This window comes from Antennarius striatus, chromosome 10 (assembly GCF_040054535.1).
Source record: "Antennarius striatus isolate MH-2024 chromosome 10, ASM4005453v1, whole genome shotgun sequence".
In the NCBI taxonomy this organism is placed as follows: Eukaryota; Metazoa; Chordata; class Actinopteri; order Lophiiformes; family Antennariidae; genus Antennarius; species Antennarius striatus.
In genome coordinates, this window is record NC_090785.1 from 11,980,956 (window position 1) to 12,007,356 (window position 26,401).

At 42.3% G+C, this 26,401-nt stretch overlaps 1 protein-coding gene across 3 annotated transcripts; it reads right to left on the reverse strand.

The window, feature by feature from the left end:
- Positions 1-23: 23 nt before the first annotated feature.
- Positions 24-26,387, reverse strand: frmpd1b (FERM and PDZ domain containing 1b). 3 transcript variants are annotated; one of them, XM_068326517.1, is made up of 17 exons: positions 26,079-26,387; positions 18,016-18,167; positions 15,994-16,104; positions 14,230-14,402; positions 12,931-13,033; positions 11,556-11,601; positions 11,128-11,232; positions 10,912-11,007; positions 9,565-9,690; positions 9,243-9,362; positions 8,472-8,605; positions 7,665-7,791; positions 7,419-7,511; positions 7,135-7,317; positions 6,606-6,753; positions 5,360-6,337; positions 24-5,141 (listed from the first exon to the last, which is right to left on the reverse strand). In XM_068326517.1, exons 3-17 carry the CDS (start codon positions 16,098-16,100, stop codon positions 2,566-2,568), a joined length of 5,115 nt encoding a protein of 1,704 aa, XP_068182618.1. In that variant the 5' UTR covers positions 16,101-16,104; positions 18,016-18,167; positions 26,079-26,387; the 3' UTR covers positions 24-2,565. The 3 variants fall into 3 exon arrangements, with proteins under 3 accessions (XP_068182618.1, XP_068182616.1, XP_068182617.1); XM_068326515.1 differs by having other exon boundaries at positions 6,552-6,753; XM_068326516.1 differs by lacking the exon at positions 26,079-26,387 and adding an exon at positions 18,271-18,449 and having other exon boundaries at positions 6,552-6,753.
- Between the last annotated feature and the right edge of the window lie 14 nt (positions 26,388-26,401).

A 26,401-nucleotide genomic window follows, 5' to 3' on the forward strand; every position in this document is an offset into this window, starting at 1 on the left:
ATTGTAAGTCAAACTGAACATACTTTACACTGAATCTTTGTCAATGATGTCATGAATGCACTGTACATTACCATGTGTGTTATTTGCACAACAGTGCAGAGTGCAACCATCAAGAAGGAAGTCCGATGGTGGGAAACTGAGCAAGGGGACTTCACTCAGGCTTTAACTGCTGCACTTTCTCCTGCTGATACGTTTCACGCTCACAAAATTCTTCCAATCATCTTGTGTGAAATTATGGTTCTTTAAATTACAAGTCAGCATTTAGGAATGTGTTTTTATCACAAGACTTTTAATGTTGCGCTTAACTTCAGTTGTGCGTCCGTAAATAATTCAGAGCCATCCTCAGTATCAAATGAAATAAAAATAGAGAAAGGATGGTGCAGTGCGACATGAGTAGAAGTAGATTCATTGTTGGAAGAGAAATTATAGGAATCATTAACAGTATCAGAAATGAAGTAAAACTACAATTAAGTTATTTCAGCTGGAAATCTATATCTTTGGTATCTAGGTTATTTCTTAAATATTTACCCTGGTTTTAATGTTAGGTTTGAATCCTAAATTTATGTCTTTTTTAATTCATAAAAACCAAACATAGATGTTCAACATCATGAGGGTCAATGTGTAATTTATTCCCAAACAATACATTTCCTGGTACATCAACTTCATTATATGTGGGTATGGAAAGTGACCGCTTGTGTGAAAACACTATATCGCCTATAAAAATTAAATGCCGTTGAGTACAATTGAACACACAGAGGAAAAAAAACAGTGGACACAGGCACTGTTTTCACGACTAGAGATGTTTCCGAAACATACAACGTCTTGGTGTTTAATACAATGGTGAACATTGCTACAGGACATAACCTCCATGGCGTCTGGAAGCTCTAAAATCTCACAGGAATTTTATTTTTAAGCAAAGACAACCAAGGGAAGTTTTGTCAAAGTTGTTATTTAAAAAATTAAGTACATCATTTAATTCAAAACCATCCATCTAAAAACGCTTTTTTTCTTTTTTCTTTCCCTTTTTTTTAATAATTGTTTACCGATTTGGCGTATGGCTCATTAAATTAATTGTTATTCAGATGGACGAGCTGATCGTTAGTACTGCACATCAACAGTCTCAACAAGCAATTTAACTGATTTTTTAAGAATCCCAGACTTCAGTAGACAGGAATATTTATATTGACAAAAATGCAAATCCCATGCAACTTCGCAGATTTTTGCAACCCATAAAGCAGTTAATTTTTCAAGACAAAGGCCAACACACCAAACAAGGGAAGCATTTGTCATATTCAGAGAAACATAATGCTTGTTGTTTTTAATGTTACCACAAACGCATACAGTATGGAGGGTGAATGGGTATGTTTGCATAGCCATTAGCCATAAACTAAGACAGAAAAAGACAAAAATGTATTTCTACACTTCTGACCTCAGCATACAGCACTTGGTTCATCATCCAGTCAGTGTGTTATTACACAGAGCTGTCCAATGAGAAAGCTGTAGCGAGGGAGAGTCGTGGCTCAGTGTTGTAAAACTTTGGATCTCTGCTACATCCGGACATAGTTTAACAGTCACCCTTGTGCCGAGTCAAAAACCTCTTTCTAACAACATAAATAAGATCCCATGTTTTGCTCATTGGGCTGCATCCACACATTTTCAGAAAATATATACTGTATGTAAGTTCCTTTGAATGAAAATTATATCAATGTAATGTTACTGCATACTTTTGGGTAACGGGAATATTTTCAACAGGTGTTCACTCAAATTCAGTCAGGCCCGTGCAGTAGAAAAAACATTTTACACAATATTTCATAGAAAGATGTAATCTGTAACAGTCAAAAGTGCTCTCCCTGCTTTGCAATGTTGTAGATTTGAATCCCTTCATATTTGACTGTAGTATTGAAAAACTAGATTCTTAAAAAGGTGAGATCCCTTCACATATAAAACAAATCTGTTAGCTATTTTGCAATTGTGATATAACTGTTTTGAAAGTATATAGTATACTTTCTGTATTTTGTCAGTAAAATGTACTTTTTAAACTTGAAAAGTGACAATTTACAGATTACACCTTGTTCAAATGGAAATAGTTAAAGCAGCAAAAGATAACATAATACTGTCTAAAAAGAAGGAAAATAAAATTTACAGTGACATCCATAGTTTTGATCTTTTTTTTTTTTTTTTACCAGGTACCTGCACACAACAGACCAGGTGCAAATATTGTAAAAATAAATACATAAATACATACATGGGAAATCCATACTTACATACATACACTTATTGTATCATAAAATAAGAGAATTATAAGATAATTACAAAATTCATATGTACAAATGCATAGTCCGCATGCGTCAAAGAAGAGACCAGGAAATTAAGCTCCTTTTCTTCGTTTAGGGTTTTGTTTGACAAATGTGATTTACAAGTGGGTTTGAGTAATGTGTGGTAACGTTTGTTTGATGTGGTGTGCATGGCACTTACTATACAAGAACACATGGGTTACACACCAGATCACTCTGTGCTGTTTCACATTGAGAGTCTGTGGGTTATTAGTGGTTAAGACTTCACAGTTCAAAAGTTGAGAGGTACATGTCTAGGCGTGTCTGTGGACCCTATTGTTTGTGTACGGAAGAGCTGTGTTAGGGCAAATACAGAGGAGATGAGTACAGTGCAACGTTTGGCAAGTAGCCTCACTCCATCACTCTCTCCCTGACCCCGTCCAGACTCAGTGAGATCCGTACTCCTTCCTCCAACCCGAGCACCAGTTCCAGCTGTCTCAACAGCCACAACAAACTCTCGATACAATCCCACGATCTCCTTCAACTTTTCCATTGGTTCCTGGTTGTCATCAACCTCGTCCTTGTGGACCAGACTTGCATTATGGCAGATGTCACAACCAGGGCAAGGGTTTGTTCGTAAACATGCTGCTGACAACTGAACCAAAGCACTGAAGCTGTTAGACAAAGAACGCAGGGCTTCATCAGGAGCCCAGCCTACACGTGTGGCCCGCTGACAACCAGATGCTAGTCGTCGAGCCTCTGCTTGAAGAAGACTCCTTTCAGCCTCAGTCATGGCAGTGGTGCTTGTTCCAGTACAGCTGAAGCCAGGTTCTGGTGTGGTGCTACCTTCATTTCCGTTGTGATTTAGGTCAGGTTCTACTTTCATACCTGTGATATCCTGCTTTGAGTCATGACATATTTGTTGGGGTTGTTCAAGTCCTCCCTTCTCTAAGACTATCAGCAGTTGGTCTATATCGTGACGTAGGGAGGTAAACCCTCCTTTCAGTCTTCCATAATTCTTATTGGTCAGTGACCGAAGAGGACAACCAAGTGAAGTTGTTGGGGAAACAGGACATGAAACGAGGGGACTGAGTTCAGAGGAGGCAGTGGAAAGTGTAGAGAGCGGTCGTGGGTTGTCCTTAAGTAGTGACAGAATATTGGGGTTTGGTGATGGTGTTGTAGGAGAGGAGACAGGTGAAGCTTGGGTTGGTTTGGGACATGTGCGTCGGGAGAATTCATAAATGGTAAGCTCTTCATCAAAGCTTACGCCATCTTCAGTGTCTCCACTAAAACAGTTTGCATAAACGGTACGGCAGCCACAAGATTCCCGGTGCTGCTGGGGAGGAGTGCTATCTGCAAGAGAGGAGGTTGGTGAGTCACCCCCAATTTGCATGCTAGACACACCTCCGAGCCCCACTGCTGAATGGGGCCTTGACTGAGGTTGTTCTGAAGAAACACTACCATGGTGTGAACTGTTATCTTTGAAACTAAGATTAGGATGGGAGCCGTTTGTCCCACTGGACTTTTTCAAGTGTGAGGCCACTTCCTTAACCTCTTTTATGGTGGCTATGACAACCTCCACTCCATCCTCCAAAATGTTATTTTTCCCTCCAGATTTAGATGACATGGACTCTTTCTCCTTAACAGGGGTCTTGTTTAAGTCTGACAAACCGCTAGCTACAGACAAACCAGAGCCAAACCCAGACGTGTCTCCATTGATGGAGCTAGTGGAGGGATAGTCCAGAGTTCCCAAAATCTCTTGGGAACGGGTCATATACCATGGCAAAGCTTGGATCTTCCCTCTAAGGGAAGAAGCTGGCAGTCTGCCTCCCAGGCTGGAAGAGCTGGTCCTCAAGTCAGAACCGGATCCAGATCTTCCAGGCTCTTTGTTTTCTAAGCACCCCACACCTTTGGAGTTTGTGGAGGTGAGGGAGGTAGTAAGGGTAAGAGGTGCATCTGTATTTTTTGGTGACAGGCTTTCGTGACTTAAAGACACCCTCCTGGGTGCTGACTGGACATTGCCATTGCGGCTGCTCCAAGGGCGGTTACCATTTGATGGACTTATGCTATCCTTTAAGATTCCTTTGGTTGGATCAGTTGGGGAAACAGGAGAACTAGCCGGTAGTGATAAGGGATGAAAGTTGGAGGCAGAAGTGGGTTTGGGAGGCACTGGAGGAGGAAGGGTTAGCTTTGAACAACATTTAGAACCCGAGATAGGGGGTAGGTTAAGGGGCTTTTTTGTATGCAAGAGAGACTCACTGTTTTTCCCTTCAGCTTCAGGGGTTTCCTTTTCATCAGGTATGCATGGTTTGACATTGGAAATAATAAGTACTCCATTCTCATGTATCAGATCTTCATTCTGTTTCGGGTTGTTTTCTTTCTTCTTTGTCCTTTCCTCCACTCGTGCAATTTGTTGTGGTTGCTGGCTATACCTCACTGCTGTTATCAAGGGTGATGAGAGAGGGAGTCTACCTGTCCCAGATGCAAGAGATTTGAACTCCATGGTGTCTGGCTCCATTTCCAGGAGGTCAGAGGACAGACGTCCAGAGGCATCCCCATTGCAGTGAGAATATGATCTTCCATGCTGAGGGGATTTGGGAAGAATGATATGAGGTTTAGGTGGAATTTGGGGCTTAGATGCCAATGGTGGTTTGACCTTCACTTCAGGTTTTTGAGATGGTTTTGATGCACTAGGCTGCTGGTTGGTATCTGGATTTGTGGGGCCTCTATGTTCCTCACTTTTTTTTTTCATAGAGAATTGCACTTCACTGGCAAGCGGAGAAGATAGTACTTTTCCTTGGAGACCGGAAAATCCATTCTTGGTTCCACTCAACCGATTGGCATTCCACTGATCAGCCAGCTCCATGTCTGTGAGAGCCCAAGACAAAAGAGAAACGTGTTATTGGATTTGCACAAATCCTATCTCAACTTCTTTAAATCACCACAATAGCTTAATGGTGTCTTAGACTGCTATCTTTTTTTTTAAAAAAGGACCCAAGGCCCACCATGGATAAACTGCACAGATAAACAGAAGAAAATTTTTCTTACTAATCTACGAAATCATAACAAACAAGCTGCAGACAAACCTGATAGATCAGGAACTGGGGGAGTAAATCTCTCCTGTGCATCAAAAAACTCATCTTCAGAATCTGAGGTAGTCTCTTTGGAATGTAGAGATGGTTTGGGGTTGGGTGAAGGTGTCAGGAATACACTTTCTTCATCCTTGGAAAGGCGTTGCTCAGCATGTCCAGATTTGTGTCCAGGAATTGAGCTTGTTCTTAATGGGACTTTGGGAGGGGTCTTTTTTTTTCTTTTAATGGATGATCTTTCAAAGGGCATGCTGTCAATCATTCTCAAGTCTCTTGAACTAGGAATCTTACTAATTCGTCTGAGTTTCTCTATTCCATGCTTTTCATCCTCCTCCTCATCATCCTCATCATCATCATCATCACTTGTAGCCCCAGGTGGACTGGGAAGGAAATCAGATTTCGAGAGATCAGCAAAGCAAAGGCAAGAATTGTCAATTCCGCTGTAATTTAGATTGGTTGGCCGCAGGGGCCCCTTATTACGTTTTGGCTCTTGGAGGTAAGGTTGGTGAATGTCCATGTTTGGAAGGTTTTCACTTATGTGTGGTCCGTTGCGAGCATCCACAGAAGGTGAGACTGTGGCTGTAGCATTGCTGTCTTCTAGGGCAGCACTCAAAGAACTACTGGACAAACTGGAGAAGCTGCTAGTGACTCGTGGGTCAGTGTGGTACCAGCCACTTTCCAGGTTCATTTCTTCATCCATAACACTAAATTTATGTAGACCACTTCCTGTTGCTCCTCTGTCTTCTTCACTCTCACTTTCTTTACCTTCTGTTGTCACTATTATTTTTACTTCCTGTTTACCTCTGTACTCTTCTCTCTCTTTTCTTTCTTCTTCTTTCCTCTTTTCTTCCTCTTCTCTCCTTCTTTCTTCCCAGTCCTGACTTGCTGGGTCCGGGCATTTGTAACCCTGAGCATCCATTGGGTCATCTTCATCTGTTGAGTCATCTGAGTCACTACAGCAGCGAGACACATAACCTAATAGCACCGGGGAAATACACATAAAAAATTATTTTACTCCATTGTTAGAACAGAATAAAGCTCAATTCCTCTGAAATAACATGACTGGCTTGTCTATCCTTATCCATACAGGCTGACGACAGCAGCAGACAACAACATATGATGTAAATAATATGTATCAATTAACCAAAGCCAGAAGGTGATTATTTTAAGTGAAACAATTTTTGCTCACTTGATAGGGATTCATAGCACACGCCCTCAATTACGGCGAACTTCCCACACACACCTTCTTCAGCAGGAATACGGTGCACCCTCACTTTTGGGCGCCCCAGTCGGAAGACACTGACATTTGGATCCACAAGGAGTTTGTAGTAGCCTCCCAGCAGACACCCTAAGTCTTTGGCTGCCAGAGAGTCCATGAATAAGGCAAATGGCTAAGAAGTAGAGGGAATAGTAGAAGATTGGGTAAAGTTGTAGTGGTCATGATTAAAGCCAGAGGGTGAGGGACAAAAAGGGAGGAAAGGCCAAAGAGTGAGAGAAGGAGGGAGAGAGAGAGAGTTGCCTTTGAGCCAGTGAATTAGCTCTGTAATGCCACCACACACCCCATTACGTTGCATACGGTTTGTTTATTGGGGGAGAAAAGACTGACCTATATTTTTTCAAGCATGAGATTTGATTCAAATGTGGTGTGGTGAGTGAATATCTATTTTTTCTATCTGTGTCAGTATATACAGTAAGTGCCTACAGCTTTATGAATTATAGAGCCTAGATTCTGGATGACCATGCACTGTATATGAATTAAATGTCTTCTATACCTTCATATCATGTAGTGAGATGCGCAGCAAGCTGACTTTGTCCGACTCCGACAGCAGCTCCACTCTCGTGATGCTGCTAAACTCCACCAGAGTAGAAATCATGTTGAGCTTGTGGTTGATGACTTGGCTCATTCCATACTTTGCTCCCACAAGCAGGTTGACTGACACCTCCCTGTCCTGAAGCTGTGGTGTAGATCAGAGCAAAGGTCAGCATTTTAATTTGACTGAAGTGGTGATACTGTGTTGCAGTACCAAGCAGGCCACATCAGTCTCCTGAGTCTTACCATCATTGTGGCAGCATAGGATCGTCCCCCATATGAGATGAGCTCTCCCAGCTGAGTGAGGTAGGCCAAACGAGCCTGAGTAGCAGATATTACCTACAACACCACAGGGAACATCGGAGAAATGAGAAGATTCATTGAGGATTTAAACTTGAACCCTCACACTTTCTGTGAGTCATTGACTACAAAACAGTTATTGTCTGTCCTTTTACACAATTTTGATTTCCATCCATTTCAAATCAGACGTACCTTCTGGCGTGGCTCTAACAGGGATTGAATCTTTTTGAGGTGGTAGCTAATGGCTTTCCTCAAGTCCTTCTCCCTCATGTTGCCTAGTAGAGTGGGGGAGATGAAGCTGTCGAGGCCAAACTCCTTCCTGTCACCACAAATACAGAAGATTAAAAAACACATAGTAATACTCTTCCCTTAGACCAGCTAATGTTAGAAGTAAAGTTGGACTGCAGTACTCAAAATGTAATTTGGTTTAAACCCAAAAAATGCTGGTGCATCAATTAATAGGTGGATATACAGTAGCTGGTCCAAATACACAATAACTGGAACTGCAGGACAGGTATAAAACACAGTTTGACACATAGTATGTTAGCCTCATGAGCTAGTTCAGTTAGTCTTTTAACACATTATAATAAATCCTGTTCACAAACACAGCCTCAGTTTCACTAACCGTGCACTATAATCCTGTCTTGTTTTTCTAAATATTTGTCAGGTCACTGGATACATCAAATGTTTTAATTACACTTCTCTAAATAGCAAGCTAATACTGTTATCAGCTAACTTGTTGGAGATGTGAACAGTGGACATCTGAAAATATTTTTCTAAATAGTCTAATCCAGGTTTCTTTTTTATGGTACTCTTCGAAATTAGTAATGTTGTAAATTGCACAACACGATATCCATGAGTGCATGAGCATGCATCCTTATACCACACAAATTACAGCAATTGCAGGAAAAGTTCAAGATAGCTCTTTAGTTTAGCTTAGATACCTCTAAAATGACATCCACAAGAAAAACACACGTAAAAAATCCCCCCATAACTCACGTAATACTCTTAATAGAGGTCCTGGTATGTCCACAACTATCTAGTCTCTCATGCATGTGCAAGGCAGCCAGGCGAAGTGCTGTGTTACACTTCATTTCTAACGCAAACCTCTCCTGCAGCACGTCGCCAACACTCTGGAAACATAATGACAGCATAATGCATACAGACATTACAATATATCCATCACAATAAATGTACCAATTTTATAACTGAAATGTATCAAACTTTCAACATTATTTGTACAGACATTGCAATACAAAACTTATGAGCAACTTTATAAATAAATCCTGGGACACCCACGCTGGCATTCATACAGTACAAATAAACACAGCAGGAGGGAAAGACCTCCTTATAGAAAAATAAATCAATCCGATATGAGAGGCACTCTGTCTTTGTGGTAATGTTTTGAAGAGCAGAATTAGGGCACATGAGAGCAAGTCGCCAGATCCACTAATCATTTGTATACAGTAATACCACATTTGACAAGTTAAGGACAGATTTTTGAGCAATGTGAGCATTCAGACGTGGTGTGCACATGAAAGTAAAAAAAAATGGACTAATGTGCGAATGAGGTTCTGAAAGACAAAACATTTCTGAAGCTCTGGAGGGTTTTGTTGGGTTTCTCTGTCCGATAAAGTGCACTGAAATGTCTGCTGATGTGATTAAGCACTGCACAAATAAGGTTGATTGATTGATCGATTGATTTCTTAGTTGAATAAACAGAGGAAACTGGAACATAGTTCTGCTGATTATAGAATTTGCCCCTCTAACCTGTAAAAAGAAGTACTCAAATGCAGAGGGGTCATCCTGCAGCATGTCTGAAGGGTCTTTGGGGATGAAACACACCCTGAACAGACATCTGTAGTCATGGGAGTCTTTTTTCTGCACCACCTGAGAAAGACAAAAAGTGTAACATGTAAAAATGTAAGTTAAGACCTTATAAGTGAAGGCACATGCATGGCAGGCATTCTTTACTGTGTCTGTAGGTCTACTGTAGCTGTTATGCTTGTAACAATGTGAATTACACCTAATTTAAACAGTCATTGACAACTGCTGCATACGTGCGGATTGGTGTATTCATTGTTTCTTTCACCTTCTGTATGAGTTCATCCTCGTGCAGCAGCAGTAGTTTAGTGATACTGTATTGTTGCTCTAGCACCAGAGAGAAGTACTCAATGGCCCGGATGGACAGTTTATCCTTCAGAGTCAGAACAATGTCCTGGAATGGTGAAAAACAATCAGATCAGACCTATTAGACAAACATGTTTCATCTCTGCTGGTTGATGGTGATGCTCAAATCTGTTTCCCTTTGCTTCCATTTGCAAACTGATAGGATATCTAACAACAATGAACAATTTTCACGATACAGTAAGCATCACATCATGAGACTATGTCATATAATTAATTTATATGACAATGAGAAGGGCTAAATAGAATAATGATGTTAGCAACACACCAGATATTGCCATTTAGCATTTTACATATGTAAAATAGGGGATATATAATGTATTTAACTATCCCTCCATTTTACTGAAGATGAGACAATCGCAATTGTCTTCAGCTGCTTGTCTGTCTTGCTGGGCACATATCTGCTGGGGCCTATTTCAGCTGGATACAGGCAAAAGGTGGGGTACACCCTGGATAAGATAGGAGCACACAGCTGGGCTACACAAAAGTCAAACAACCACTCATGCTCACACTCACACCTACCGACAATTTGGTGTGACCAATTCACCTAAGCTGTATGTTTTTGGAAGTGGGAAGAACCTGAGGAGAACCCACATAGACACCAGGAGAACATACAAAATTTGCTTAGAAAGGACCCGAACTCGGAATCTTCTCTCCGTGAGGCAACAGCGTTACCCTCTGTGCCACTGTGTCGCTGTTATCTAACTATATGCCGTGAATAAAACTAACTAATTTCTCAAAAAAGTGTGGTTTAGGGATACATCAAAATTGACACCGATCCTGTACTATGCCAGTGTACTTGTATTCATAATACTAATAATTGTCTTCTGCTAGATTTCAAGATCCCTGGAAGACTGAAACAGCACCTATTCCATGCAGTAGTTTCTGAACTAACAGAGGTGACCCCTGGGAATACCGTACTTGGATCTAACAGTCACACCACTCTCCAGCGGACTGGAATTTCACTCACATACTAAATTAATTTTGTCAAGCGATCGTAAAATAACTCATCCTTGGACTTGTTATACACAATACACAAATGTATGTACTGGTACAAAGTACATAAACATAAATGAACATATTGTGTGTTGTATCATCGGTATTGGTACATAACATGTTTCAGTAGGGATGTTTCCCATCAGTGGTTTATGTTTTTTTCATTATCAGTGTACACTCAGTCCACACATTACACTAGTGATTCTTTGTCAAGGTTTCTCTCTCTTACTTACTCATCACACAAGTTGATACACACCTTGACAGTGGTGGTGGTGTCAAACTTAAAGGCCTTTGTCTGTCCATTCTCTAAATAGACTTTCAGGACATTGGGCAGGAAGAGAAGAGAGTTTCCCTGTGGAGAGAAGTGAAACGAGAATTGACATCAGATGAGGAAAGGCAAAGGGAAAGACATGTGACAAATAAGATAACAAAAAGCCATTCATTAGTGGCTCACAAGGGACTTCATTCCCACCTGAGTGTGCCCATTGACCAACACCTCCTCTGCAAAGCGCACTTTGACCGGATTACTCCTCAGACGGGCCCGCTTCTCAGCCGACATGATGGATGACTTCGGATTCTGAAACACAAAGGCATGCAAAAGGACCATTAGGTTAGGGATGGTTCCTAGAGAGGGTTCAATTAATTCTGAAAGCCACAAAGTTTAAGACACAAACAGACGCAGCCAAACGTTCAACACACACGTGTTCAAGTCGGAACAACACAATATATAAGAGGAGTGAAGATAATTAGTCCTGTCAGAAGTTCTAGTCCAACCCTAGGAAACACAAAGGGGCCTTATAAAGTATTTAAAAGACAGATGGCCTCATGACGTGAAATTGTGTGTGTTTGTGTGTGTGTGTGTGTGTGGGGGGGGGGTTATCAATATTTCTTTGTACTCACTGTCATGTGCCTCAGGATTGTCACCGTGATACAATCCTCCAAGTCCCTGTGCAGAAAAAATAAACACACACAGAGAAAACGGGAGAGTGAAACACAATCAAACACATCCGCAGACACACATGAGATCAATACCTCTCTGTCCTGCTATCAAGGAAATATTTTCACCCCTCTAACCTGTTTTCCTGCCGTTCTCTCATCTACATACCCCTGTGGATGAATCATCTACATGCGATGATAAAATAATGCACAAACTACGAATGAGCATTTAGTTATTTTATGAACTAGACACACTGGCAGAATAAAGACCTGACAGTGTGTCTCACCTGCCACAAAAGTCAATTTAAAGTTTTTTATTCTAGATTTATAAATGTGTCACAATGATCAATTTTTTTTAATCCTTTGGCTAATACAAGGCCTTGGTTACATAAATACACTTAAACAAACTAACAAGACTGGACACCACTGACAAAAAACATATGCTACCAGTTAAAAGTTTGGACACACCTTCTCATTCAATGGTTTTTCTTTATTTCTATTACTTTCTACATCGCAGGTACAAACTGAAGATATCAAGACTATAAAGCAAAATAAATTGAATTATGTAGCAAAAAACAAATTGTAAAAGAACTCTAAATATGTTTTATATTTTAGATTCCTGAAAGTAGCCATTCTTTGCTTTGGTGCTAGCTTTGCAAAACCTTGGCCTTCCCTCAATGATCTTCGTGAAGTCGTCACCTGAAATGGTGTTCAGTTCACAGCTGAACCTTGTCATGGTTCATTTGCTTGGGACTGTTGGTGATTTATTATTAGTTTGTGAGTGTGAGCGTGCATGGTTGTCTGTCTCTGTGAGGCTGCACACACTGCACTGGCCTCGTGCCCGGAGTTTGCCGCCCCTCACGCCCTAGGACAGCTGGGATAGGCTCCAGCTCCTCCTGACCCACAACGGTGGATAAAGCGGTGATTAGGATATGGATGGATGGATGTTTACTACATAATTCCATATGTATTCATTTATAGTTTTGATGCATTCAGTAAGAAACTGCAATGTAAATAGTTGTGAGAATTTAAAAAAAAAACATAAAAAGGAAAATGTGTCCAAACTTTTGACTGGTGCATATCTGACATACAATGTATTAACACAGTTTTTCCACAGCAGTTTTAGTTTTAGCAGTTATATAATTTGCTATAAATTTTTCAGAAATATTCCGCTCACACTAAAAGGTTAAATGTGTTTACCACTGAAGAGTTGTCATTTCAGCAGAGTCACACAGCTGCCATGATGTGATATGTTTTTCCACTTCTTCTGGAATTAAAAGTATGCTTGAAACTTCCTTATTAGCATTTGGTGCGTTATAAAACAAATAAATCTCCTTACCTTACGATGATGTCCACCTGCTCGTTGCTCAAATCCTCCAGCGCTGTATCATTAATCTGCAGCACCTGGTCCCCTGGGAACAGTATCCCATCTGCTGGACTCCCTGCAGCCGCACATGCATGGAACACACACACACACACACACACACACACACACACACACACACACACACACACACACACACACACACACACACACACACACACACAATCACCAATAACAAGAAGTGGATGTTTGCATGAAAAAATCCTGAACACAGGTTTAGTTGAGTTCTCTGCAGTGTGAGGGGTTTATTCTGGGTCTCGTCCAGACAGCTCGGCTGTGTTTTCTAGTTATTTATATTCATTTGTCTTCAGGCAGGAGAGCACAACTGAGGCACAGCAGTTTCAGCTTACTCTAACACTAACAGACACGCAGGCTCACACATGTGTTTAGAAATATTTGCACTCACCCCATCTGTTTGTCCCGTCTGCCTCCGATTGCTGACCCACTGATGGTATCCCACACACTGCTTTGGAGGCTTACATAATGCACACAGCGCACACTGACTGCATGAGCACATATTCTCTTCCTCCTGCCAGAAAAGCTCACTCCTTCCCATCAAGCTTACATGTCAGCTCTGCCAATATCCTCATCTTTTCGATATTTTAAGTTCCCTCTCTCCTCTTTTCTTTTTTTAACCTTGTTCAGCCACCACTTCCCTCTTCCTCACACTTTCATAACAACAGAACCTTGCTGACTGATCCCACCACCACATCACCAATCTACTGTAATTGCCATGTGCACCCTTTCACTTTGTTTTAATGTTGTCCATCTATGAAAGTGTGTCTTTGTGGTTTCTACATCTCTTTTAAATTACAGAGATGGTGATGTGGTGGGACCCTACTCTGGGCATTACTCAACTTATTTTACAGAATATATAAGAGTGTTTGATCAGCCTCTCTCTCTTTTGCTCTTCCCTTCAGTCTGTGTGTGTGTGTGTGTGTGTGTGTGTGTGTGTGTGTGTGTGTGTGTGTGTGTGTGTGTGTGTGTGTGTGTGTGTGTGTGTGTGTGTGTGTGTGTGTGTGTGTGTGTGTGTGTACGTATGTGAACAAGAGAGCATGACAGAGTGAGAGAGAGAGTAAATCCAGAAGGCAGCACGCTGCTGCATAAAGCAGGTGGTGATTTGGAGAGGAAACAGAAAAAACAAAGAGCACTCTTCTACACAGACAAAGGAGACACACATGCACGCACGCACACACACACACACACACACACACACACACACACACACACCCTCAATCACACAAAAAGATCTACCTGTAATGACATCCCTGACCAGCAGGGGTGGGTTTCTGGTCATGGTGAATCCATGTCCCGTGCTGCTGTCGAGGACCGGGTCCCTGTTGATCTGGAGCGTCAGCTTGGCCTGGAAGTTTTGATTGGACAGACTGTTGGAGCGCTGTGACCTCCCATCACCTAGCAATCGCTCTCTGCAGAAGTCAGACAGTGTCACAGGTTACCAAACTGGAAACTTAACACTGACGTCATCAAGAAAATATTCCAGTTGATCACGGTGAACACAGTTCACCAACATGTCCCTGTATGTCAAATATTTCCTTCATTTAACATAGAACTAAATGAAGTTTTCCCTTACTGACAGTTATTGAACAGTCAGCTTGTGATCATGTAAAGAGTCAGCTTGAAATTCAATCAAATAATTTTCGGTGTAGTTGTAAAGTTTTGCAAAACCTGAATTTGGTTAATTTTAAAAAGTCTTTAAAAAATCTTTAACATTCATTGTCCCTTAACTTGATCCTTTATTTTCTCATTTATACAACTTCACAATTTGTCTATGAAATCAGAACATTCTAAATAAAAATAAATCACATTTCCCATACAGCCAAAGGTGACATTCAAATATCTCAAAGAGATTCTGTTTCCTAGGACACAAACAGAGAAAGCAGAGCTGCGTCATTATTGAAATTCATCCTGCGAGGATTTTGTTGCGATTCTCAGAATATTCTATAGTAAGAACATCTTCAGAAGATCAACATACAGTACGAGGACTGTAAATGTGTGCCAAGTTTTGTTCCAATAAATAAAGTAGTGTTCAATTATTTCAATTAATATGTGAAGTGTTTGAATCATGACCACTTTCAGGATTTATCTCCTGGACTCTATCTTCATCAAGCCGAGCAGTTGTTTCGGCAGACTTCAGACTTCTTTAGAAACAGACAACTTTGTAGCATGATATCATAAATTCCTTTACCTACAACCTGCTACACATCATCAGCTCAAATATTCCCGGGGATATGTATTATACGTATACTGTATGTGAAATCTGATCTAATAGTGACATCCTCGTTTGTTCTGGTCACTTCTTTGTGACATCATGAGACTTTCCCAGGATGACATACAGGAAATACTAATATCTTCCTTTCTGCACTGCCTCCTCTCTTGAGAATTAGAAACTACCCGTCAGCAGAGTGAAAGACTTGGAGGCATAGTTGTGGTTCATTGTGGGGTGTGTTTGTGTTTGCCAGAGGAACACAGAACTTCTAGGCTTACGTCTGACTAATCACAACTTCCAGGCTGGTTTTAAAAATGTCCTCAACTATGTGGTTTTCCTCTCCATGAGTGGGTATAAAAAAAGATGTGTCTATGTGTGTGTGTGTGTGTGTGTGTGTGTGCGTTTGTGTGTTTGTGTGTAGGCGTGTGTGTGAGTGTGTGTGTGTGTGTGTGTGTGTGTGTGTGTGAGAGACGATGCCCTTTTTTCTTCACTCTGTCCTAAACTTGATTGTTCTGATTTTTGTGTGTGTGACTAGTGCTGATGCAGTCATGTGTGTGGTGTTTGCGTTTTCTGCTACAGCTGTTGTGCGATACCAACAATGTCTCAGATGGTTTCAATATCTGAACAACACTGATGGTAACACACCAAGATCAGCTGATGAGTCAGTATTCGTGTGTGAATATTAAATAATTGTGCAAAAATGTAATAAACTGAGAGGTATTTTTCACAAATATTTCCTAAACTCTGAGGAGGATCTTTGTCCTGACCTCTGACCCGTTTTTACTCTGTACCTGCTGAGCGACTCTCGAGTGCGACGTATTATCGTTCCCACCACTTGCTGCACCCGACTGGCCCCCCGAGATGGAGACCTGCTCCTACATCGCTCCTTCTCCTCCATTTATCTAAAGAGACAAGTACAGAGAATCGTATCAGTTTGCGGCACAATCCCAGTAAGCAAAACAGAGAGAAAAGGTTTTGGAGAGAGGAATGCATCAGAAAGCATTTGTTTACCTCTCTGGTCAGTGTTCATGCAGCGACAGAACCAAGCTCTGTGTAAATTAGCCTATATTTAAATTCAGAACATGTAGCCTGCCTTGAGCACAATGAATAATCAGACATGCGAACGGAGAGGCAGAGTGAGAAAAAAAGGAGAGAAGGATGTGGTCAGCTCCAAGAACAACACACGTCACACACATATTCCTACTTGATTTTTCTCAAGACTAAATTTACCATCACAGTAAAACACAAGTGTTAGAAGCAGCACTTTTCTTCATAAGCACAACATAATTATGCGCTAATCTGCATGTTGGTAATAACTGTATTTTTTTTGGTCTTGGTATCTTTGAAATGTGGGGGTGTTCGGGACGTACTGGACACTTGAGGGCTCAGTTAGACATGGGGGAGGCAAAGATGGTCCCACCAAATTCTGTCCCAAGACACAACACCTATCGACTGCTGATCTTGTAGACTCTTTATTAATTATATCATCTATTACTTTAGATGTATTCTAAGAGGGATACTGATTTACGGAAGTTTGTATTTCTTGTGTTAATAGCTGAAAAGCTCATTGATGTGCTTCATCCATTGTTAAGGGCTACATTGGAGTGTTTGATCCCAGGAGGCACAAAAAAGGGAGCAAACACAGGCAGCAAAGGGAAGAACCGTGACAGGCATCTAATCAATATGACTAAAGATGATGGATGCGTTCCTGGAACTGAATGATTCACACCATGTCCTCCTAAATCGGGTGCAGAGAGCTCAGTTTGATAACTCTCAAATGTGAGAGAATCTTCTCCAAGCCAAAATGTTTCCTTCCCAAACGTAAAATGTGTTTTCCCTGCCACCTGCCAGAAATGAGGAGAGCCAAGAAGTATTTGCCTTTTAACCTCTGAGCAATGGTGAAACAATGCTAATTACACTGCAATCAGTAGAGGATGTTGAGCAGTGCTGCTGTGAGTTAAGTTTTATTCACAAGGAAGAATACGGAATTAATTATTTCATTTTTCAGCAGGAATTCCTTATATCTCCGTTGCATTGATCACTAGCTTTAAATGAGTGTTGACTAGCCTCCATCTGTAGTAACAACAGATATAGTGTGGGTCTGTCCTTTAAGAGGATTACAGGCCCTTATTGTATGCCGACCCACACTGATCAGAGTGTCACTTTAGCACCTCCTGCTTATCCAGATTGATGCAGATTGATGAAGATGAAGGAGGATGATTGAGACTTGGAAGCTGACATCTGCACATGACATACAGATGAATATCACTGACAGAAACGGAATGTGACACGTCATCATAATGATGGTGAAACGTGTTTGCACTGCTAAGACATTGTCAAATGTGTCATGCTTTCAAGTATACAGAGGTGTGCGCGTGTGGCATGTGTCGTAGTTCTTTTCTCTCCTTATTTCTCACCCTGACTGTCCTTGCCAAGTCAGGTAGTTGTCTCAGGTGACGGGCCTCTCTGAATAGAGCCAGCAAGACATTTTTAAATATATGCACATCGTTAAGTACTTGGTCAACGTCTTTCCATACATCTTTTTAACTCTGCTGAAGCACATAGTCTTGCAACTGTCGTGGCAAACATGCGGCGCTGCCCTTAAATCCTCACTTTTTCAAACTGTTGATTATTTCGCTTAAATCCTACACATCAATTACATGTAGTAAGCTTCTGGAAATGGCAGTAAATGATTTTAAACATATGAGGTCCTCAGGACACCAACACCTCCAGCAGCTCAAACCTTGCCCACCTATTTCCAGTTAACAACACAACATCCTGAGTGAATACAAAAGACTTGCAGAGTGACTCACCGTGATGTGGCTTGTCTCTTCAGGACTCCAGAACATAAATACCCTCTTGCCCTCTGAGACATCAGCTCTGCAGCCCCTCCAGGATTGGCTGAATAGAGGTGGAGGGGGGGTCCTTGTGATCATCAGGGCCAATCCCGGTCTATTGCAGCCACCTGTGCAGAGCAGAGCAAAGCTATCAGAGAGGCCTGTCAAATCCAATAATCTAGATTCAGAAACACATGACAGAGTTATAATTAGAGTGAAACATGAAATTACCACTTATCAGGTCTGATTGAGTTGTATCAGCTGTATCTGAACTGCTTTTTTTTAACCTACTTTCATGCAACTGAACTATATTCCAGTTGGTGATGTTTCAAAATGCACACGTATGTGTGTCAAGCCAAGCATATGTGAGTCCAAACCAGCTCGCGGTTGTGGTTTTCCAAGAGGCCCCTCCTCTCGTCCCCCAAGGATCTGTCGTGCTCTGTCTTTCTCTCTCTCTCTCTCTTTCTCTCACTTAGAAACACATGGTGATGTTGAGACGAGGCACTCCATCTCCGCATAGTTGTCTAAATAAAAATTTCATACCACCCAGTTCAGTTAACAGTTCTTACTGGGCGTACTCTGAAAGCAAAGAGGACGGCCTGTGAATTCAGATGTGGTGGGGAGGGGACACGCTTTCAGGCAGACGGAGCTCTTGGCCAACAACAATGGAGGAAAGTATTTCATATCAACATCAGGCCAGAAATGACTGAAAACGTAGCATTCCTCTAGTCTGTAGATAACAACGCTTTGTTGTGCAGAGCGTGGTGTTTGAATCAGGAGGAACACTGGATAAATATTCTTGATCTTGTGTCAAGAAGCTGCCTCATTTTGAGTTTGAATGTTGGTCTGTGAAGTAAACTCTCACTCCCTGGTGCTTTCATCTGCAAGACAGAGCAGGAATCAAATTGGTAGTCCCATTTGCACAGCTCTTCAGCAGGCCCTCTGTCACCCCCACCCCCTGACATCCCAACCCATAGACACACAACTTTTTCACACGGCCCGTGTGTCCCTGTAAAATGCCAGCAGAAGACCCAGACCCATGCAGACTGCAGGGCACATGAATAATGCATCGAGCTAATGCAGCTAGCCAGGCCTTCGACCGCAGCCTTCTGCCACCTTGCCAACACAGGCAACTTGAGTGGAGCGCAGATGAAGACAGAACGGGGGAAGACGTATGGGGGTTGCAGGGGTTGAGGAAGGGTGGGAAAGAGGAGGGGTGGCTGGGAGGGGCTGGGAAAAGGAGAAAGGACACAGAGAAAAGAATTGGTCAAGGCAAAGAAAAGGACGAAAGGAGTGGATTTTAGGGGGAGGATTTAAAGCTGGTGAAGAGGGCAGTGGCAGAGAAACAAGAGAGTACAGCTGCAGAAGAAAAAAAACAAATAAAGCCTCTACAGTGAAGCGGAAAGCAGTTGAAGCAGAGAAAAAAAGGCTGATCAATGTGTTTCTCTACCAGCTGAGGGCAAACAAAACCAGACACCAGACAGTGATGTATGGTCAGAAGTTAAATAAATAAATAACTAAATAAACCAACAGCTCTGCTCCCATTCAAGCTACTTCTCTTCGTCCTCTTTTGCACTACAATATGGTGTTGTAAATAAAGAGACTCTTCCTTCCATCTGATGGCAGGATTTTCATTTGATTGGGACTGTAAAGCCTGTGTGACTGCAGGCTGATGATGATGAGTCTGCTCTAATCTGATTCTGAATCAATAGCAACAGAGAATCCGTCCTCCATTGACATGTCCTTTAAGTCTCCAATCTGCCCTAACACACGCAAACACATGCAAACACACACACACACACGCACACACACACACACACACACACACACACACACACACACACACACACACACACACACATAGCCCTTGTTACCTGCCCATTCTTTACTTCTTTTATTATGCACCTGTTCATGGAGAATATCTGTACATCGTGTCCTTAGTAAACTTTCACACACAGTGTCTCCCAACCCATGCCGCTTTTTTTCTGCAACATCCTTCTGAGTCAGACAACAACAGCCACTTCTTCAATCCCGTCATTTTATGAGCACATGCAGTTCTCTGAAGTACTCGTCTCCCTCCTCCAGGGCTGAGATGTTGTACTGAACTTGCCACCTCTGTGCAGCCAGGTGGAGAAAAAACAGCCCAATTAGCACCGCTGGGCAAAGCACAGGTCACAGCAGGTCCCATCAACCTGGACAGGCCCCAAAGCAGTGTACTAGGACACAAAGTGGGGGGGAAATAGCCTGGACACAGCTGCTGTTCTGCTAAATAAAATAATCCAAGACACTGCAGATGACTGTCAAGGTGAATTTCTCTGGGACAAAGTTTAACCATCCTATTGCACAGGTAAATGGAGAATGGACTTTAGAAACTGGATCACACCTTTATTGCAAGTACTCTCACGCGCACATACACACACACACACACACACACACACACACACACACACACACACACACACGTCCAGCTAAATAAGATACACCGGAGACAGCTGCTTTACATGTGGCCCAGGGTTGAAGGAGCAGCAGCAGGAGTCAGTTTGGCACCTGAACAATTAATTTTGGAGACTGAGCTCAGTGAAGATTCAGTCCAACAGCAGCATACTTGGCAGAAAATATAGTGTATGTGGGAATATCTGGATGACTTTTGGTGAGGGTGATTTAGGTTTATGCGAGGCAGCTGTATCGTTTCAAATTTCACAAATGCAAAGTTGTGAATGTGAGAGGTAAAAAATACAACAAACATCAACCATTTTTGTCTTAGAACAGGATTACAACTGGACTATACACTAATTTTAAATGGGGGAGGTTGACCCCCATCTGAAAATACATTATGTCACAGTATTTAAGAAAACGTCACATATTATCATCATCTACTGAAAACATCTGGTCTTGGCGTGGCGAGGGGGCTTGTGCGTTCCAGTGACCCTTAAGAGCGTTATTGTCAGGAGCTTTCTCCTCGTAGGGTCGTCCATGGCGGGCCAGTCTCCAGGGTAGATTTCAGACAAACAAAGACCCCAGCATGTCGACACGCTGTGAGGTGGCAGCCCTACCAGCCGACTATCCTGCAGAGGGCTAACAACCCACTGAGGAGAAACCCCTTTGTTATGAAACTGACCAGAAAAAGAAGCTAGAATGCTCAACAATATAATGGACCCAAGCCTGCCCCAGACCAACCAATACGGATCAACCTTCCTCCTAGAACCCGTGTCACATGGAATATGGAATGTCCAGACACTCCTTCACCCCGGAGCCGCTATAACATCACCCTGGCAGGGCTCTGTGAAGTACAATGGCAAGACAATGGCGAAACAACAGCAGGCGACCACTGCCACATCTGGAGCGGCCTCGAGAGACGGACAGACCTCTATGGCATAGCACTTGCTTTCCCAAAGGTTCTCCATAAGTACCTCATCAGCTGGACTCCTCTGAGTGACAGACTGTTGTTGGCCCGCTTTCTCCACCAACACAGCAAGATGACAGTCATTGTTGCCTATGCTCCCACCGATGTCGCTGATGAGGATACGAAGGATGCTTTCTTTGACCAACTCCATCAGGCTGTTGGCCAAACCCCACCACACGACATCACCATTACTCTCACTGACGCCAATGCCACTCTTTCCAGCAGTGATCGTTCCACAGGCTCACCTCTCGGCACAACCTTAACAGGCTTACAAACGACAACGGTCACCGCCTTCTTCTCTGCCACCACAACAACTTCTGTGTTGCTGACACCTGGTTTCCCCGGAAACTGATCCATCACTGGACATGGTACAGCCCAGATGGCAGAACCAGGATAGTGTTGGACCACATCCTCATCTCCCGATGCTGGAAGTCGTTTGTCTCCAACTGCTATGTGTACAGAGGAGCAGAGCTTGGCAACACTGACCACTGCCTGCTTGTGGCTCAGCTTAAGTTAAAGCTGCGAGCAAACCAGCACACCAAGACTCAACCTCGCCTGGACTCCTCCCTACTCAGTGATCCAAACATCACCACTGAGTTCAGTTGCCATCCACCGCACCTTCGATGCCCTGGCCACTGACAAAGTGACAGACTGGCAGACCCTCAAGAATAGTGTCATCTAGTCAGCTCATATTGTCCCTGGATGCTACCGATCCTCCCCCAAAAAGCCTTGGATATCGGAGAGGACACTCCACATAATTGACGGGCAGGCCAGATTCCATGGAGACCTGATTGAGTACTGGGCAACAGGACTGCCATGAATACTCTTACATTGATGTATCTGTTCAGATAAACCATAATAACTCTGTTGATTAATCAATCATCCTGTGTTAACGGGAAGAAACTTCACGTTGTTCATTATATTGTTTTAAGATCGTCTACTTTATGTTTGGGCTACTGCTACAAGGAAATGAAGAGACAAACATGAGCATTTTAACAACATCAATGTGAGCATATTAGGATACTAATTTTATCATATAGCTCAAATTCATCTTATAACGCTGCTAGCATGATTGCAGACTCATCTTGTTATTGTGCAGTATCATTGTCTGTGTTGTGTTCTGACCTAAAAAATGGAAAAAGGCAGATTTTTAAAAAATTATTATCAGGTTAGTATTATTGTACACTTAACATCTACATAAAAATAACAGTACAAAAATTTAAAGACAAAGGTCTTGTTTCCATGAAGCTGCTCTGTCTGACCTCAAGGAAGTCTCCATCCCCCCCAAACTAACGTTTGCAAAACAAAAACATGATAAGAATTTCTGTCCCAGCTGTATCCCCAGGTAACAGTTGAATAACCAGATTATCTGTGGAAACTCCACCCTGCTAGGGCTAAAGAAACCCGCTGACAGAGTGACAGCAGCTATAATGTCACATGGTTTCTGGCTGTTAGCATTAGTTATCCAGCTGTCTTTGTGACAGAGCTGTCAATAATAAAATCTCCTGGAAACACTAGAGGTCTGTTTCCACGTTCACGTCAAAAAGGCCTTCTGCTATACGCCGTACGATAAATGGCTCCGGTTGTTGCTATGTACTTGTCCTTAGGAAGATCAAACATTAAAACAACCAAATCACCCAAATAATAGGATGACTGAAGAAGACATCATGAAGTATTGGGAGACCATTGGAGCTTTCTTTATTATTAAGAAAACCACTTTGTTTAAATTAAAGGAACATTCTCCTTTATGACTGGGAAAAACAAATCATACTTAACATAAGACATGGCTGATTGGCCAGCCTTCCTTCCTTCCAGCCTGCATAGGTCAAGATTTCTAATTCAGAGATATTATATAATATGCCTTTAAGTCCAAAAAAATTAATTATGGGAACAATAATATGGTAAAGAAATCGCAGTCAATAATCAAAACCAAACTTGTGACATGAAGTCTTTTGCAGCTGCCGTTGCTTGGCTTTGTTTTTCTCGACCTTACAGATATAATCACAATTCTTGTTTTTCATCCAGCCTGTCGGCTCATTCCATTAGCATTATGAAGACAGGACTTACCATACACTACTCATTTCATTTCCTCTTAGATCAGCAAACTGGTGAGGCTTGAGTTCCCCAGTGCCTTATTAAATAATGGGTCTTTTGTAGATTAATAGCACGTTGCATTTCGTTACAGATTTCTATTGATGGTTCTGGTGGTTCCAGACAGAGACAGACAGCAACACAGGGAGAGGGAGAGGTGGATTTCAATGTCTGAGGAAGGTTTTTGTACATTAGACAATGACGTCTAATGTCAGACTGCTGTCTGAGCTAATTTCCTCTGAGATATCCTTCAAACGTTGCACAATAGAGGTCTTAAGTTTTAGTAAAAATAATATGAGAGAAGCCAATAAGTCAGCAGCTACAACAGGCCTCTGGGCTCTTGAATAATCCTCACATTTCACCATAGTACAACTTAAGTACTTCAAATAACAAGGAGGGCAAAACCAATTATTTTAAGGTTTGTGGCTTTCATATTTGTAATATTTTATTATCTGTTCATAAATAGAGATGGCCTCCATTTTGATGCTTCTGCCAGTCAATTGTGCCATCACTATGGAGCTGTCACATCAATGAGGTCACATCTCATTTTCTCCTCTGCAGGAGCAACACTGGTGGACTTTAAAGGAAAAACAAGGCAGTCAGAGACTGCAACATCCCGCGACTTACCCTGACCTACTTTCAGGGTAGGTCAGGGTACCCTGAAAGTACTACCTGACTAGTGCATAGACTAGTGCATATGGAGAAAGTCAGTGTGAGTAAGGCCATAGATCAAAGCTAGTGCATAGGTGGATCAGAGCACTAGCTTTGATCTATGGTCTTACTCACACTAGCTTTCTCTCTCGTCTTTCTATCTTATCCAGCTCCTGAAAGTACTACAGTTGAAATTTGACCTTGACCTAGCTTTCTCAAAGAATAATGGGATGACCGAGGATGACAATGGTTGCGAAGATATTTGGTGGACATACTAACGGTTGAACGAACGGACAAACACTGACAACTACAAAACATCATCGCTTTGAAGGGGGATGTAATTAATAACAGTCCCACCTTTATCCCAATATCTGTGTTACACATGTCAGTACTTCTACCTAACCATCCATCCACTGGTCATTTCAAGATTATCAGGTGGAAACCCTGAATAATTAAATGAGTTAATTTACTGAGAAAGACAGATATTTACTGATCAACAGCTTCTAATAGCCACAATGTGAAGAATCTCGTTCAACAAACAGCTGGTCTAAATGTTGAGCTGGAGCAGCAAGCAGCAGCCATCATGCACCGTGGCCTGGAGACATGAAGCTCAGACTTAAGTCGAGTGGGGGAGAGGATGGCTGACGGTCTGGTTTGAGCAAGTGGGACAGAGCAGCAGTCATCTGGGCAGATTCTAGGTTAATGCACGTATCATGCCTGTCTTGATGGACACGTTCTGCACATCTAGTCATGTTTCTCCTCTTATAGAAGGACCTTACAGACAAAAAACTCCATGATGTAACATACATCCCTGAGTCATAACAAAAAGCCTGCGGCAGCAGGGGCAGGGCAGCAGCCATAAACAAACAGTACACAAGACTGTAAGCAAAACACTGAGCATCCGTTGCTATTCTACAAATGCAGGGCATCATATGACTAAAATGACGTTCATTCATTCATTCGTTCCTCCGTCTGGGGGTTAGCAGTAGAATGCATGGCTGTGTTTGTAATGATGGTTGTCGTATCCCACGTGTTTAAATAGAACCGCGATCGGCGGTCACGTTAAAACATGTCATGCATTAAATCGGGGCCCCAGAGCAGCAAAACGCATTGTTCCGGTCTAGTTGTGTTGCGCTTATCACGCCTGGCACGGCACGGAGAAGCGCAGGGCAGAGGCTGCTGTTGGCCAAAGGGTATGAGGAAGACAGAGAAGAAAAAGAAGAAGAAAAAAAAAAAAACGTCAGGCGACTTTCCCGGAGTAGCTGCACATCGCCTACGCCCATTCACAAAGTGCGTGTTTTACTACCCAGACTGCTGGCATTCCCTGATCCGTCAGGATTTAGTCCGTTCGTTTCAAATCTAAGCCCAGTGCCGGCGCTTTCACTGCGCATATGGCAGCGTGGGTTTTCAAAATCACTGCACAAAACAGGTGTTTGTCAATGCGTATTGTGAATCTTCTTTTTTTTTTCAGAATAGTGTCAACTACTCATTAACTTTGATTTAAATATGAATTGTGGTAATGAACTATGGACGGATCGTCTTTTTCCACGCATAAATGCTCGTTGTCCTTAAAATAATCATCATTTAATTGACAAATACTTAACTTCGATCAGTGATTGCAGCCATGATAATCACACCATACGGCTTAACAAAGAAAAAAAGGGTCAATCTTTTGTTGGCTCTTTTATCATATTAATCGGATTTAAATCTTTACACCACCTCTCTCAAGCGGTCACACGATTCCATCCTGGAGGCGCCGTGGAAGCAACCATCGGTTCAATTATACATTTTGATGTGGGGAAAAAGCATAAATATCAAGACGGGCGCAAGGTGTATGTACATCCGTAGAAAGCGCTATCTGACAATAACACCGGGAAATACCGACAAAACTCACCTCGTGGTCTGAAAACAAGAGAGACGGGCTAGACGAACCGGGAGACTGAGGGGGTTATCCCCAACAAAGATCAATGATGGCGGAGAAATTGAAGGGAAAGGATATCCGTTTCTCTGAAATATCTGCGTCCTCCCGATGATGATGGTGATGTGGAGTGTGGGGGGTTTGGCTATGTGCTGGATGCTGTCATCACGCTGGGACTGCTCTCTAATCCTCGGCCCTGAGCTCAGAAATAACCCACCCCCGCCTTCTGCTCGTCTCCCTTTACAACCTGCCTCCTCCGCTCACAGACCGGAGGACCGTCAGTCCCTCCTCAAGGTCAG

What these genes read in the sequence shown, in the direction of transcription:
- frmpd1b (XM_068326515.1), bottom strand. Translation starts at nt 16,100, where the DNA reads ATGGAGGAGAAGGAGCGATGTAGGAGCAGGTCTCCATCTCGGGGGGCC. An exon ending in CAATCCTGAGGCACATGACA is followed by an intron (nt 11,233 to 11,555) that starts GTGAGTACAAAG and finishes TTTGTGTTTCAG; the next exon opens with AATCCGAAGTCATCCATCAT. An exon ending in AGGATGAACTCATACAGAAG is followed by an intron (nt 9,363 to 9,564) that starts GTGAAAGAAACA and finishes TGTCTTTCTCAG; the next exon opens with GTGGTGCAGAAAAAAGACTC.